The sequence below is a fragment of the Nicotiana tomentosiformis genome, chromosome 12, assembly GCF_000390325.3.
Source record: "Nicotiana tomentosiformis chromosome 12, ASM39032v3, whole genome shotgun sequence".
Taxonomy (NCBI): Eukaryota; Viridiplantae; Streptophyta; class Magnoliopsida; order Solanales; family Solanaceae; genus Nicotiana; species Nicotiana tomentosiformis.
The window spans coordinates 102,839,311-102,852,785 of NC_090823.1; the positions used below are offsets into that span (position 1 = coordinate 102,839,311).

Genomic DNA, 13,475 nt, shown 5'->3' on the forward strand with positions numbered 1-13,475 from the left:
AGTGTTCTCTCTGAAATTTTGGGGTTTTGAAGAAAATGAAAGGAAAATGGTTCAAGTAATGAAAGAAAAGTCGAGTAGTGGATGCAAGAACTTCAAAAAAAATTGTTATTGTCCCTTTTGGGATAGTTAGAGATGACCATTTTTTAATTTCTTTACAACTTATGAGAAACATTAGCGACAATCCGAAAATTTTATAAGTTATTGCAAGCTTAAGATGACAATCTAATATTTTGTTTGTAAGGTTGATCAATATATGAGCAAACATTAGACCTAAGCCTAAGGTTGTCTAGAAGGGTAATTTTTTTAAGGGCTATATTTGCACAATATTTTTGAAAATAAGGATAAAATCTAAATAGTAATTTTGAAACAGACATTTGCGTAAATAAGCGCAAGAACTTGGACAGTAATTTTGGTCAAGTTACTATTTTTTTCAAGCAAGAGAATGCTTATTTACTGTTTCAAACGAATTTTAAGAGTGTGTTTATGTCATATTAGACTATTTTATTAAACTTAGGTTTAGTTGACAAAAGAGAACAAATTTGAAGTAATTAGTCCTTCTAACTATATAAACTACATCCAATAGAATCACTTATATTATTTGCCGTTTTCTCATTCGCCAACCGCCACTATGAAATACAATCACCAAAAGCCCCGATCATCACAAGTAGTTTATTCGAGAAGTTAATGAATAAGAAATAAAGGATGGGTCCACATAGGAGTGTCAAACCGGCGGGTCGGGCGGATATGGCTCGGGTCGAAAACGGATAATGAAAAGCGGTTTAATTATCCGACCTGACTCATATTTAATAAGGATAAAAAAATAGGTTAACTGCGGATATTACCCATATTATCCATGACTTCTTGCATATAATCACTTTTGGGAGAATTCTTAGTGCCCCTAATTTGAGAAACCCCCAGTTTGAGACATTACAAATGTAAAAGTTAGATCCATTGGTTATCCTTTTTCTAAATGGATAATATGGTTCTTATCCATATTTGACCTATTTTTAAAAAGTTCATTCTAATTTTTAGTAAACAATATGAGTGGTTAACAGTTTTCTTTTAACCATTTTACCACTCATATGTCCACATAATAACACCTCTTTGAGCACACACTAACTACTTCTTCCTTTTTAATTGTGAAATATATTTTTCTTTTTAGTATATTACAAAAAATGATATATTTTTAAATTTGGAAATTATTAAATTTTTATTTTTTATCTTTATTAAAAAGATTTTATAACTATACATGTGATGACCCAAAATGTCATCTTTAAATTTAATAATTAATTATGTGTTCTAAGACCTCAAAAAGCACTATTTTATCACTCCTCGATTTGCGTGTGCAGTCCGTACAATCTTCCGGAAAGTGTTTATGTGAAAAATGGATTAAAAGGTGAAATAGAACTTTAAAACTCAATTGAGTTGACTTTGGTCAACATTTTGAGCAAACGGACTCAGATCAGTATTTTTACAATTCTAGTAGGTCCGTATCGTGATTTGGGACTTGGGCGTATGCCCGGAATCGAATTTTGAGGTCCCTAACCCGAGATATGAAAATTTGATAAAAAATTAAAAGCTTGAAAGCTTAATGATTTTTAAGAAATTACTAATGTTGGATTTATTGACACCGGACCCGTATTTTAGTTTCGAAGCCCGGTATAGGTCCATTATAATATTTATGACTTGTCTGCCGAATTTGGTGAGAATCGGAGTTGATTTGACGTGATTCGGACGTCCGGTTGTAAAAATATAAGTTTTAAAGTTTTCTTGAAAACCTCATTTGATTTGGTGTCCGATTCGTAGTTCTAGGTGTTATTTTGACGATTTGATCGCGCGAGCAAGTTCGTATGATGTTCTAGGACTTGGGTGCATGTTTGGTTTGGAACCCCGAGGGCTCGGGTTGGTTTCGGGTGGTTAACGGATCAATTTTGGACCCGAGGAAACTGCAGGAACCTGCTTCTGGTTTCCTTCATCGCGTTCGCGAGGGGAGTCTCGCATTCGCGAAGAGCAAATTGGGGCTGGCACATTTTGTGCTTCGCGTTCACGAAGGCTTGAGGTGCTAAGCTTCGCGTTCGCGATCGAAGCCTCGCATTCGTGAAGGGAAAGAGGCTAATAGGGAAATATGCCTTCGCGTTCACGAAGGGCATCTCGTGTTCGCGAAGGCCAAGCCAGGTAAGCTTCGCGTTCGCGAGGTAGCCCTCGCGTTCGCGAAGAGTAAAATTGGGTAGCACAAATTTGTGCTTCGCGAACGCGAGGCACTGGCCGCGTTCGCGAAGGGTAAAAATCTCAGAAACATAACTTAAGTTTTAGAAATGGGGTTTCGACCCATTTTCAATCATTTCCAATTTTTAGCTCGGGTAAGGCTATTCTTGGGCGATTTTCACGAAAAAACAGTGGGGTAAGTGTTACTTATCATATATTGATTATATTTCATGATTCCATACTCGTTTATATCATAAATCCGTGAAATTTTGGGAGATAAATTAGATTTTTATAAAATCTTCCAAAAACGAAAATTTAAGATTTGAAGGTTCATTTGACATCGGAATTGGATAAATTTTGTATTGGTGAACTCATATCGGAACGTGTGTTCGGATTTCGTAAGTTTTTTCGAGATTTGAGACGTGACTCCCACTGTCGAATATTTAAATAAATTTTGAATTTTATCCGAAAAATTATTAAATTCATATGAAATTAATTCCTATGATTCGTATTGAGTATATCGAATTGTTTGTGAATAGGTTTGAATCTTTTGGAGACAAATTTAAAAGGAAAAGCTTTGGTCGAGTAATTGATTGGAATTTGCAAAGCGATGTAAGTGTCGTGGTTAAACTTGACTTGAGGGAGTATGACCCTTAAATAATTTGTTATGTGAAATGCATGTGAACGACGTATAGGCGAGGTGACGAGTGTCTATACGTCGTCAAATTAATTGTTTGCATATTTACTTGAAAAATCATAAATTATTTTAAATCATGAATTAATTATTATAATAATTGTTTCTATCCTATTCTTTGTCAAATATTAATTCTTGAATTCATGCATTAATTGTTATATCTTATTTGAATTATGTGTATTAATTGCTACTTGACATTTAGCATATTAAACATTAAACTACCTATTTTCTCCCTGATTTTCATAATAAATTGTTATTTGTCATTGTTTGTTTCATAATTAAATCATAATTATTCTATGCTTATTGTCTTAAAATTTTATATTAATTGTTGTATTTATTGGGGCAATTTCTTCTATAAGAATTGGTAAATGAATATATTGGAGGAGCGGGTTGCACGCCGCAACAGAATCGATTGAAATGAATATATTGGGGGATCGGGTTGCACGCCGCAACAGACTTATTAAAAAGTCAATATACGTAATATAATCAATTGAAATGAATATATCGGGGGATCGGGTTGCACGCCGCAACAGACTTATTAAAAAAAGTCCATATACGTAATAGAATTGATTGAAATGAATATATTGGGGGATCACGTTGCACGCCGCAACAAACTTATTAAAAAGTCCATATTGGAGGATTAGGTTGTACGCTGCAACAGATTTGTTAAAAGTCTATATATATTTGACTAAAACAAATATATTAGAGGATTGAATATGAATATATTGTGGGAGCGGTTTACACGCTACAACGGAAATTGGTTGAAATAATAATGAGTTATAACTTCTGAGTTGACTTCAATTATTATAAATGAGTTATCTGATTTATTTCTATTATTTGTTGTTGTTACTAATATTGCGTACAAGTTAATGTAAGTGAACCGCCTTAACCTCGTCACTATTTCGTCGAGGTTAGGCTCAACACTTACCAGTACATGATGTCGGTTGTACTGATACTACACTCTGCACTTCTTGTGCAGGTTTCGGAGTTGGTCCCAGCGGCGTACCATGGACTTGCTCAGATTTCAGCTACTAGAGGAGACTTGAGGTATAACTACACGACGTCCGCAGTTCTGAAGTCCCCCGTCTACTTTACTTTAGCTGTGTGTTTGTTTCTAGGCAGCTTTATTTTATTCAGACTTTTATTTGTATTATTCTAGAAGCTCGTGCACTTGTGACACCAATTCTGGGATGGTATTTAGACACCGTTCTTTTTATGGATTATTCACTATATTTCAGACTTTACTTCAGCATTTATTTCTTTGTTATTGATAAATTTAAAAATTATTTTAAAATGGTTAATATTATTCTAACGTTGGCTTGCCTAGCAAGTGAAATGTTAGGCGCCATCACTGTCCGAAGGTGAAAATTTCGGATCGTGACAATATAAATGTTATCACATATTAAAACCACAATTTTCAAAATTTTATAAGCACATAAATATTATATAATTTTTATCATAAAATTTTAAAATATTTAAAATATATGCTAATTCAAACTATATATTGTATTTTGAAAAAAAATTAAGGATATGGGAGGGAAATAAGGGGGGGGATTACAAGGTAAAAATTTATCTTGTAGTTAAGGTAGCCAACTAACTGAGTCACTAAGTTAGTTCAGATTTAGATTTGGTTGAATGTCTTTGAAGATGAATATGAGATGAAAAATAATTTTTGAAAGTTGAAATTGTATTTATACATGTATTTTACTTGAGAGAAAAGTTAAAATTTTGTGAGCGAAAAATTTAAAATCTTAAAAAATTGTCCAAAAACTCATCACCTTTTATAACCAAACAATATTTTCATTTTTTTTTTCCCGGAAAAAGTGGAGAAAACTTATCGCCAATAGGAGTAATAAAATTAAAGAGTAATTAAAGAAAAGGAAAACAAAATAAAATTATAAGAGTAATAAATTTACAAAAATCAAAGAGAAGAACCAGAATTTGCCTTCTCTTTAATTCATCACTTTCATCGTCTCTCTTGAGGCAAAGCACGTTGTTTTGGAGCCATTGTTTTCATCATCTCTCTCCACAGATCTCCTAAAGCTTCAATTGATATAATTCCGATTATACCTCGAAGATCCGTTGGTGGTGGTGTGAGGTAGTGGAAGATTCTAGAAGTTCGAAGGCAGCCTGATTGATGAAGGTCGATTTAGGGTTTTGTCAAGTTGATGGATGATCGATATGCCTCAACTGCGTAGTGGAGTGCGCAGAGGCCGTCGACCGATTGAAGCAGAACCTAACAACAACAACAACAACAACAAGAGAGTTACAAGGCGAGCGACTGTCGCACGGACTACGAGACAGAGGCGAGCGCCAGGAAATAGAGTAGTTGGAGGAAGGAAGAAGAAAAATACAAATAACGAGGAGGTTAAAGAAGTAATTTTACCAGTAGATGATGAGAATGCTGTAAAGGAAACAGCGTCTGGCGGTGAAGAGGATAAGGAGAAGAAGGAAGTAGAGAAGGAGGAAGAAGAAGTAGGAGAAAAACAGATGGATGAGTATGATAGTGGAGGCGGCCAAAGCGGCGGCGATAAGAATTTGGCTGCTGAGGATGAAGGCAGCACTGCTCCACTGCCTGAAAGGGTATTACTATATTTTATTTATGCTCTGTTTTCATTTAACAAATTTGTCTCTTAAGTTAGATAATTGTGTGATTTCCATTAAATTGACCATGTGATTTTCAGTCTGTACTCTGCAAGTCACGAGGTTGCAGATTTCTAGGTCCGAGTTTATAGCTTTTTTAAAAGGATTTTAAGTTATATATACTGCCAGTGTAAAGATAGTGAATTTTAACTTGTGATATTAGGTTAGTTATTCTTTGTTACTAGATTATCAATTAATGCTAGTTAAGAGATTTACCTGTAATTATCTAAAAGTGACTTGATTGTGTAATTATTTTTTGCACCATCAGGGCATAGAACTTCTATCTGCAATTGGTGAAAAACGTTTTGCAGTACTATTGTGTTTACTGTGGAAAGATAGTCTTTTAGGGTGTATTTGGGACTGCACTTAGATTACTGGTTTATACCTTATGTTTGTTCTGCCTCCTTTGAATTTTATCGTCAGTTTTCTCAGTGAGAATTTGTTGTTTTGAGGTTTTGTTTATGGGAATTGAAGGACATGCTGAGTATGGGCTGGGTTGAGATGCTTTGGTAGGGTCTAACCTACTGAGTGCAGGGAATGGCCCCTAGTTTGGGCTGTGACATCACACACACAAATAGACACATATATTTTTCTATTCTATTAGTTATTCGTCACTAACTTTGGTTCTGATATATTTGTTTGTGGTTGCTGGGGTTATTAGGTCTCTAGTCCCGTCAACATGGAGATATTATACTGTTTTTCTTCCAGCTGTTCACTTCCTCCCTGGTTTTACATTGAAATATTTGATTTGATTGTTGTATTACATTGTTTCCTTTTGCATGCAATAGGTCCAGGTTGGTGGATCACCAGCTTATAGGATTGATAGGAAACTTGGTAAAGGAGGATTTGGTCAAGTGTATGTGGGTCGTCGTGCAAACCCACCAAATCCACATGAAAGAACTGGCCCAGGAGCTTTCGAGGTACACCATTACTTTTTCCTATTATTTACTGTTTTATTTGTTGTATGCTGATGATGATTCTCTTAATTATGCATATGATGAAATTATCATTTCTGGTTCTAGGTTGCCTTGAAATTCGAGCACAGAAGCAGCAAAGGTTGTAACTATGGACCACCTTATGAGTGGCAGGTCTACAAGTATGTGGTCATTTAACACTTGTTCCTTCTGTTTGTCTTTTTATATTATTGATATCTGGTAACAAAAGATTTTCTAATAGTTGATGCCCTTTGCTGTTGCTTCTAGTGCCCTTGGTGGTAGTCATGGTATACCACGTGTACATTACAAGGGACGTCAAGGTGATTACTATATTATGGTATGTCATCTGCAGTGTAATGGGGTTATTTTATCATTCGTTTCAAGTTGCAGTTGATTCCTATCTCCATTTGAACTGCTGAATTCCTGTAATCAAATTGCAGGTTATGGATATGCTTGGTCCTAGTTTGTGGGATGTTTGGAACAATAATTCCCATGCGTAAGATCTATTCTTTATTTATTATTTATAGTATTATAGAACATTCTTATCTTTAAACATATTGCTGTTCCTTGGACCTCAACGCCAGCCTTTTGGTTTTTATGTTTTTGATTTAGGATGTCTATTGAAATGGTAGCATGCATTGCCATTGAAGCAATTTCCATACTCGAGAAATTGCACTCCAGAGGGTAAGTACGTCATGCGTAGATCAGCAGTTCCTAGCATATTACATATAGGAAGCTGTTTTCTATCTTTAGATAGTTACAAATTCTGGGCATTATGACTTACACTGTCTATTCTGACCTCCCCGAAAAGAAAAACAAAAAACAAGAGGCACAATAGGTAAACAATGTTTAATTGATCTGATTGGTTTGTCTCACTTATATTGTTTTGAAGGTATGTGCATGGAGATGTAAAGCCTGAAAACTTTCTTCTTGGAACTCCTGGAACTCCTGATGAGAAAAAATTGTTTCTTGTTGACCTTGGGTTAGGTGAGTAAATTAAAATTAGAAAAGAAGAATTTTGTCTTTCGATTTGGAATCTTCATCATGCTCTATTCTGCATAATATGGTCATGCTGATCAATCTGTTTGAATGCTCCAGCAACAAGGTGGCGTGATACTTCTACTGGCTTACATGTGGAATATGATCAACGGCCTGATGTCTTTAGGTACAATATTCAGTACTTCTATTTGTCTTATCTCTATGTTTGGCTACATTTGTTTTGTGTCTGTGGCCACTGACGATCAAGAGAACCATTGCCTCAGAGGAACTGTAAGGTATGCTAGTGTGCATGCTCACCTTGGAAGGACTGGAAGCCGAAGGGATGATTTAGAGTCGCTGGCTTACACTCTCGTCTTTCTTCTCCGAGGCCGGCTGCCTTGGCAGGGATACCAGGTTTTCATTTTTCTCAACTTAATAGCGGCATTTTACTTGTAAATATCTCTTTGCGATGACACCATTTATTTTGTGTGTAGGGCGAGAACAAAGGTTTCCTTGTCTGTAAGAAAAAGATGGCAACTTCTCCAGAAACTCTTTGCTGCTTCTGCCCTGCTCCGTTTAGACAGTTTGTGGAATATGTTGTGAACTTGAAGTTTGACGAGGAGCCTAACTATGCTAAATATATCTCCTTGTTTGATGGAGTAGTAGGTCCAAATCCGGACATCAGGCCAATCAACACTGATGGTGCACAGAAGGTAGGTATTATTTGCATATATCTTTATTGCAGGCTTCTCTTTATGTTGAAGAATCAGCAGCAGAAGTAGAATTTTGCTAACGTGTTTTTCATTTTCTAAAGCTTATATACCAAGTTGGGCAGAAAAGAGGAAGATTGACATTGGAAGAAGATGATGATGAACAGCCAAAGAAGAAGGTTCGCATGGGAATGCCTGCGACACAATGGATCAGTGTTTACAATGCTCGGCGCCCAATGAAGCAAAGGTATATGCAGTTTGGCCGAAATATCTTTGATTTGAGCTTGTGAACAATGCAGTGACACTGTTTGGGCTTGCAGGTATCACTATAACGTTGCTGATATGAGGCTAGCTCAGCACATCGAGAAAGGAAATGAGGACGGACTATTTATCAGCAGTGTGGCATCTTGTTCGAACTTGTGGGCCCTAATCATGGATGCGGGGACTGGGTTTAGTGCCCAAGTTTATGAACTGTCACCTCTTTTTCTTCACAAGGTCTCTCATGTCCCAATGAATGGTTAATCTTGAAGCATGTTCAAATTAAATTATGTTGTATATTTGCATGTCTAATGTGCTATACCTATAGTAAACTTATGCATAATTCAGTTTACTCCTTCAGGCTTTAGCTAATTCCCTCTGTTTATGTTTAAACATAGGAATGGATTATGGAGCAATGGGAGAAGAATTATTATATTAGTGCCATAGCAGGAGCTAATAATGGGAGCTCATTAGTTATCATGTCAAAGGGTTAGTGTATCTTTGATAACATGCTATACATGTTTTGCACCATAATCTGTAAATTAGAGCAGACTAAACCTAGTTTTGTTGGTAATATGTCAGGTACCCAGTATCTGCAGCAATCATACAAAGTCAGCGAGTCTTTTCCATTCAAGTGGATAAACAAAAAATGGAAAGAGGGGTTTTATGTCACTGCCATGGCAACTGCAGGAAATAGATGGGCAATTGTTATGTCTCGTGGGGCTGGGTTCTCTGATCAGGTTTTTATCATGGATTTTATTTTTATTTTATTTATTTATAGGGTCACTTGCTATTTTCTTCAAATTTGGAGTTGGGTATATTAATGCTTTATATAATTTGCAGGTCGTGGAATTAGATTTTCTCTATCCTAGTGAAGGGATCCATAGGAGATGGGATGCTGGTTATAGGATCACATCGACTGCAGCCACATGGGATCAAGCTGCTCTTGTTCTAAGTGTTCCAAGAAGGAAACCTGCAGATGAAACACAAGAGACACTTCGTACTTCTGCTTTTCCTAGCACTCATGTCAAGGTTGTTTATTTAATCAATTATGCTTTTCTTAACATGATCCACTCCTTTTGTCATTCTCTCGTTTTTTTGGCCTCCTGGTTACAGAGTTAACCATTGATTTTGCTCGCTGCAGGAGAAATGGGCAAAAAATCTTTACCTTGCATCTGTCTGTTATGGGCGAACTGTTTCTTGAGGCACCAAAGTTTTGTTGGTAACTTTTCTGGGTGTCATGAGATACCCTTAATGTGCCTTCAGCAATTTCCTGCTTATATTTTTAACTAATGGAGAAAAATAGACGACACCGTTTCGTGCTTATCAGGCTGGCTTTTCTCCTTGTTTGGAGAGGCTACTCTCAAAATCCATTGCCATCAATGTATGTGATTATTAGCATAGGCAGTACATGAGCTAGGATGGGAGTAATTTACATATTGGTTAAAGATTGTACAGCTTGAACAATAAATACTTTTCTTAGGCAAGTATATTTTGTAGTATTATGAACCCTGCAATTTAAAGTTTTGTGAAGGAGTTTGAACGCTGGGAGTCGATCTCATTTTCTATTTCTATCTTTCTTGCCCCTCTTCCTGGTTTGGTCTCATTTCAGTCCGTATATTACGTTGGTTAATTCTTCACTGTGAGTTTGTCCTGGAAATGAATTTTAACTTACTTGTATAGATCCTGTTGCTTTATATGTTAGCTCTATCACTCTTTATGTATTCATGATCATTTTGGCTCTTTGGTTGCTGGGAATTATAATTTGTTCAGCACAGGTCTCTCTCCTCCTGTTATACCTCTACACTACAGTGAACTCTTATCCTCAAGTACTCTTTGTTAAGTTTTGTTTCTTAGCACTGCTGAGTCGCGTGCATGTCCCCCCCCCCCCCCCCCACACACACACACATATATATATATATATATATATATATATATATATATATATATATAGTGTTTTGGCTTGGATATCTTAATTAGTTGATATTTTCCAATTTCTGTCTCAGAATATGAATCCTCACAATACAGAATTGTTGTCTATCTCAGAGTACATCCTACCAGTTTCGAATTATTGGATATTTCAGTTTCTGAGGCTGTCTTATAAACTATTAGCCTCGGAAAAGGGGTGGTTACTCCAGATATTCAGGTGGCGTTTGGAATGAAAACAATGTGAAAAATTGTTGGCCGGGACTTCTTTCACCTGGTTTTCCTTCCAAACCGGACCTTTATTTGTTTCCTAGCAGTTCCAAAATTTCCATTCTCTTGTTAGTTCTTGTTCTGTCGTCATTCCCTTCATTTAAGCTTCAGGATATGAAGACATTAGCGTGCATTAGAGTGATGTAATAGGCATGTCCGGTACATTTGCCTGCAAGTGAAGTCTTTGCAGGTAAGAAACTTCTAACAAGTACTTGAGGTACCATACTGAAGTGTGTACTCAATAGTTTATCTTCTGAAATTTGCAACGTGGTTGCATAACTGGAGCTGCAGAAGATTGTCTATTATCACATAGCAACACGAGAGTCACTTAAGATGTGAGTTACCAGTCTGTTACAACTAATTGGATTTTGAGTATCTAAGGCCTTTTCAGAAGCAACTATTCTGGTGGAAGGTTGGCTGGCCTCTTGCCCATGTTACTTCTTTTTTTAAACAGTATCCAATATTTCCAGCTCTTGTTAGTTTTTGTTTTGTTGCCATTCCCTGTAACAAGATGTTTAGAGTTAATGTCTATCTTTGACATGAACTCTATAAAAGTATGCGGACTCCTCTCCGGCTTATAACCGTTGCTTGATGATGAATGCTCAGATTTTTCTTACTTTGGTTCCTTGAAAATATAAGCTCCAATAGGCTTATTGCACTTCTCATTTTATTGTTTCTGTGACTCTGCACAGTAGCTAGAACACAGTTTGTGTCTGGCTGGCTTTGTCAAAGTCAAATATGTAGTTAACTGATTAATTTGAATTTTCCCTGCACTTGTACACCTTGTATGCATGGTATCTTTAGAGAAGAGAACAGATTGTCTAAATTCACGTGAAAGTGATCAGCTTAACATTGATTAATTTAATTAGGCTAATTCAGGAAATGACAAACTAATCATGACTGTGATTTCAAGTTCTCTCTTCTCCAGGGATGTTCTCTTGATCGGCTGCTGCTTGCTTGTCTCCTTAATTACAGTCAAACGCCTCTATAACAGCCTCATCTATTCTAGATTTTTTTGGTTGTTATAGCTAAGTGTTGTTACAAAGAACATATATTATAACATAACATGAAAATTGGTTCCAAAGAAACTTGACTTTTATAGTGAATGATTGTTATATAGTGATGCTGTTATACAGAGGTCTAACTTTACTAGTTCCTTAGGATTGTTTTTCACTATCGGATCTTTATTTCAAAATGATATTACCCCTCCATATGGATCTAAAATTTTCTTGTGATTCTTGGGGGTGATACCAAGGATTCTGGGATCTGCCGGTTTCCCATCGGAGCTGTAGTCCTTTTTTGGCAAATTGGAAGTAAGCTTTTTCAAAAAGATTGTATCAGCTGGTCAAGCATGTGGAGTCCAGACTCTGTTGTCTAGGGGTTTTTAGGTAATGCAAATGGCAGTTGGTTGCATTCTTTTGTTGCAGGATTTGAGAATTCTGCTGTCAATAACTAGTTCTTTTTTATATGCTTATGCTGCCTGCAGGATATTCTATATTTTGTAGGTTATATTTAGTGTGCCTCGGTTATAGACCAAGAGATTGCAGAAAATTGTGGCAACATTGCGATGTAATATTCTTACAACAGTCCACTTACCAATTTTATTAATGTGGGAATGATAGCTGTTAATCCGATGAGATCTGTACTTGTGGTTGAACTTAAAATTGTTACCTGCTGACCTGTGTTTTGTATGAAGGTGGCCCTGCTTGCAAATGCAATCCTTGGCCCCTCTAGTCTTGTGGTGTATGTTTTTGTTATTGGGTGACCCCATGTCAAATATGGTACGTGTTATTCTGTGGTCCACATAGATCCTTCTCCAATCTACGTATGACTGGAGCTGGCTCCTTGGCTTTCCTCTGTTGAGCAGAATATTTTAGTGGGTCAAAAAGTAATTTCCGTTATACTTGCTGTGAGGGATATGGTAGCATAATAAGGATTTTTTATCTAATACTTTTTTTTGCCTCAACCTGATGTGACACGCTTCGATGAGCTATGATCAATTGCTATCGCACTTTGATTGTTGAGTGGTGATTGTTGAGTGGTGAATGTCTTTGCACCACTCAAATGGCGGGGCTTACCTCAAAGATCAGGGTTCAACTCCTAGCATAGACAAAGGTGATTATTTTAGATCTTGGTGGAAAGAGTTACTTGTGCTGGTGGGAGGTAGCAGGTAGTCATTGGAATTCTCACCCTTATTAGGAAAAGGGTTTTGGGGGCGAGGGATATGGTAGCATAATAAGGATTTTTTATCAGATACATTTCTTGCCTCAACCTGATGTGACACGCGTTGAGTGGTGAATGTCTTTTGCACCAAATGGTGGGGCTTAGTGGTTAATGAGGTAGATGCAGACCTCAGAGATTAGGGTTCAACTCCTAGATAGATAAGGGTGATGATTTTAGATCTTGGTGGAAAGAGTTACTTGTACTGGTGGGAGGTAACAGGTAATTGGTGGAATTCTCACCCTTATTAGGAAAATGGTTTTGGGGGGGGGGGGGGGGGGGAGGTTTGGGATATGGTAGCATAATAAGGATTTTTTATCTGATATTTTTTTTTTGCCTCAACTTGATGTGACACGCTTTGATGAGTTATGATCAATTGCTATTGCACTTTGATTGTTGAATGGTGGATGTCTTTTTGCACCAAATGGTGGGGCTTAGTGGTTAATGAGGTAGATGCAGACCTCAAAGATCAGGGTTAACTCCTAGCATAGACAAAGATGATAATTTTAGATCTTGGTGGGAAGAGTTACTTGTGCTGGTGGGAGGTAGCAGGTAGTCGGTGGAATTCTCACCCTTATTGGGAAAAAAGGTTTTTTGTGTGTGTGTGTGTGTGGGGGGGGGGGGGGGGGTATGGTA

At 36.8% G+C, this 13,475-nt stretch overlaps 1 protein-coding gene across 6 annotated transcripts; it reads left to right on the top strand.

Annotated features, from left to right (window-relative positions):
• The first annotated feature begins 4,820 nt into the window (after positions 1 to 4,820).
• LOC104089043 (casein kinase 1-like protein HD16) lies at positions 4,821 to 12,363 on the top strand. 6 transcript variants are annotated; one of them, XR_011413060.1, is made up of 20 exons: positions 4,821 to 5,482; positions 6,331 to 6,462; positions 6,565 to 6,638; positions 6,745 to 6,814; positions 6,918 to 6,973; positions 7,090 to 7,161; positions 7,370 to 7,464; positions 7,576 to 7,642; positions 7,740 to 7,869; positions 7,950 to 8,168; positions 8,270 to 8,412; positions 8,486 to 8,660; positions 8,822 to 8,912; positions 9,006 to 9,163; positions 9,267 to 9,455; positions 9,568 to 9,641; positions 10,731 to 10,809; positions 10,911 to 11,031; positions 11,875 to 12,007; positions 12,106 to 12,363. XR_011413060.1 is itself a non-coding variant. In XM_070192184.1 (17 exons), the coding sequence occupies exons 1-16, from the start codon at positions 5,072 to 5,074 to the stop codon at positions 9,625 to 9,627; spliced, it is 2,142 nt and encodes a 713-aa protein (XP_070048285.1). In that variant the 5' UTR covers positions 4,821 to 5,071; the 3' UTR covers positions 9,628 to 9,641; positions 10,731 to 11,333. The 6 variants fall into 6 exon arrangements, 2 of the variants coding, with proteins under 2 accessions (XP_070048285.1, XP_009592153.1); XR_011413058.1 differs by having other exon boundaries at positions 10,731 to 11,031; XR_011413061.1 differs by lacking the exon at positions 10,911 to 11,031.
• The last annotated feature ends 1,112 nt before the right edge of the window (positions 12,364 to 13,475 follow it).

What these genes read in the sequence shown, in the direction of transcription:
- LOC104089043 (XM_070192184.1), top strand. Translation starts at nt 5,072, where the DNA reads ATGATCGATATGCCTCAACTGCGTAGTGGAGTGCGCAGAGGCCGTCGA. An exon ending in TGGAACAATAATTCCCATGC is followed by an intron (nt 6,974 to 7,089) that starts GTAAGATCTATT and finishes TTTTTGATTTAG; the next exon opens with GATGTCTATTGAAATGGTAG. An exon ending in CGGCGCCCAATGAAGCAAAG is followed by an intron (nt 8,413 to 8,485) that starts GTATATGCAGTT and finishes TTGGGCTTGCAG; the next exon opens with GTATCACTATAACGTTGCTG.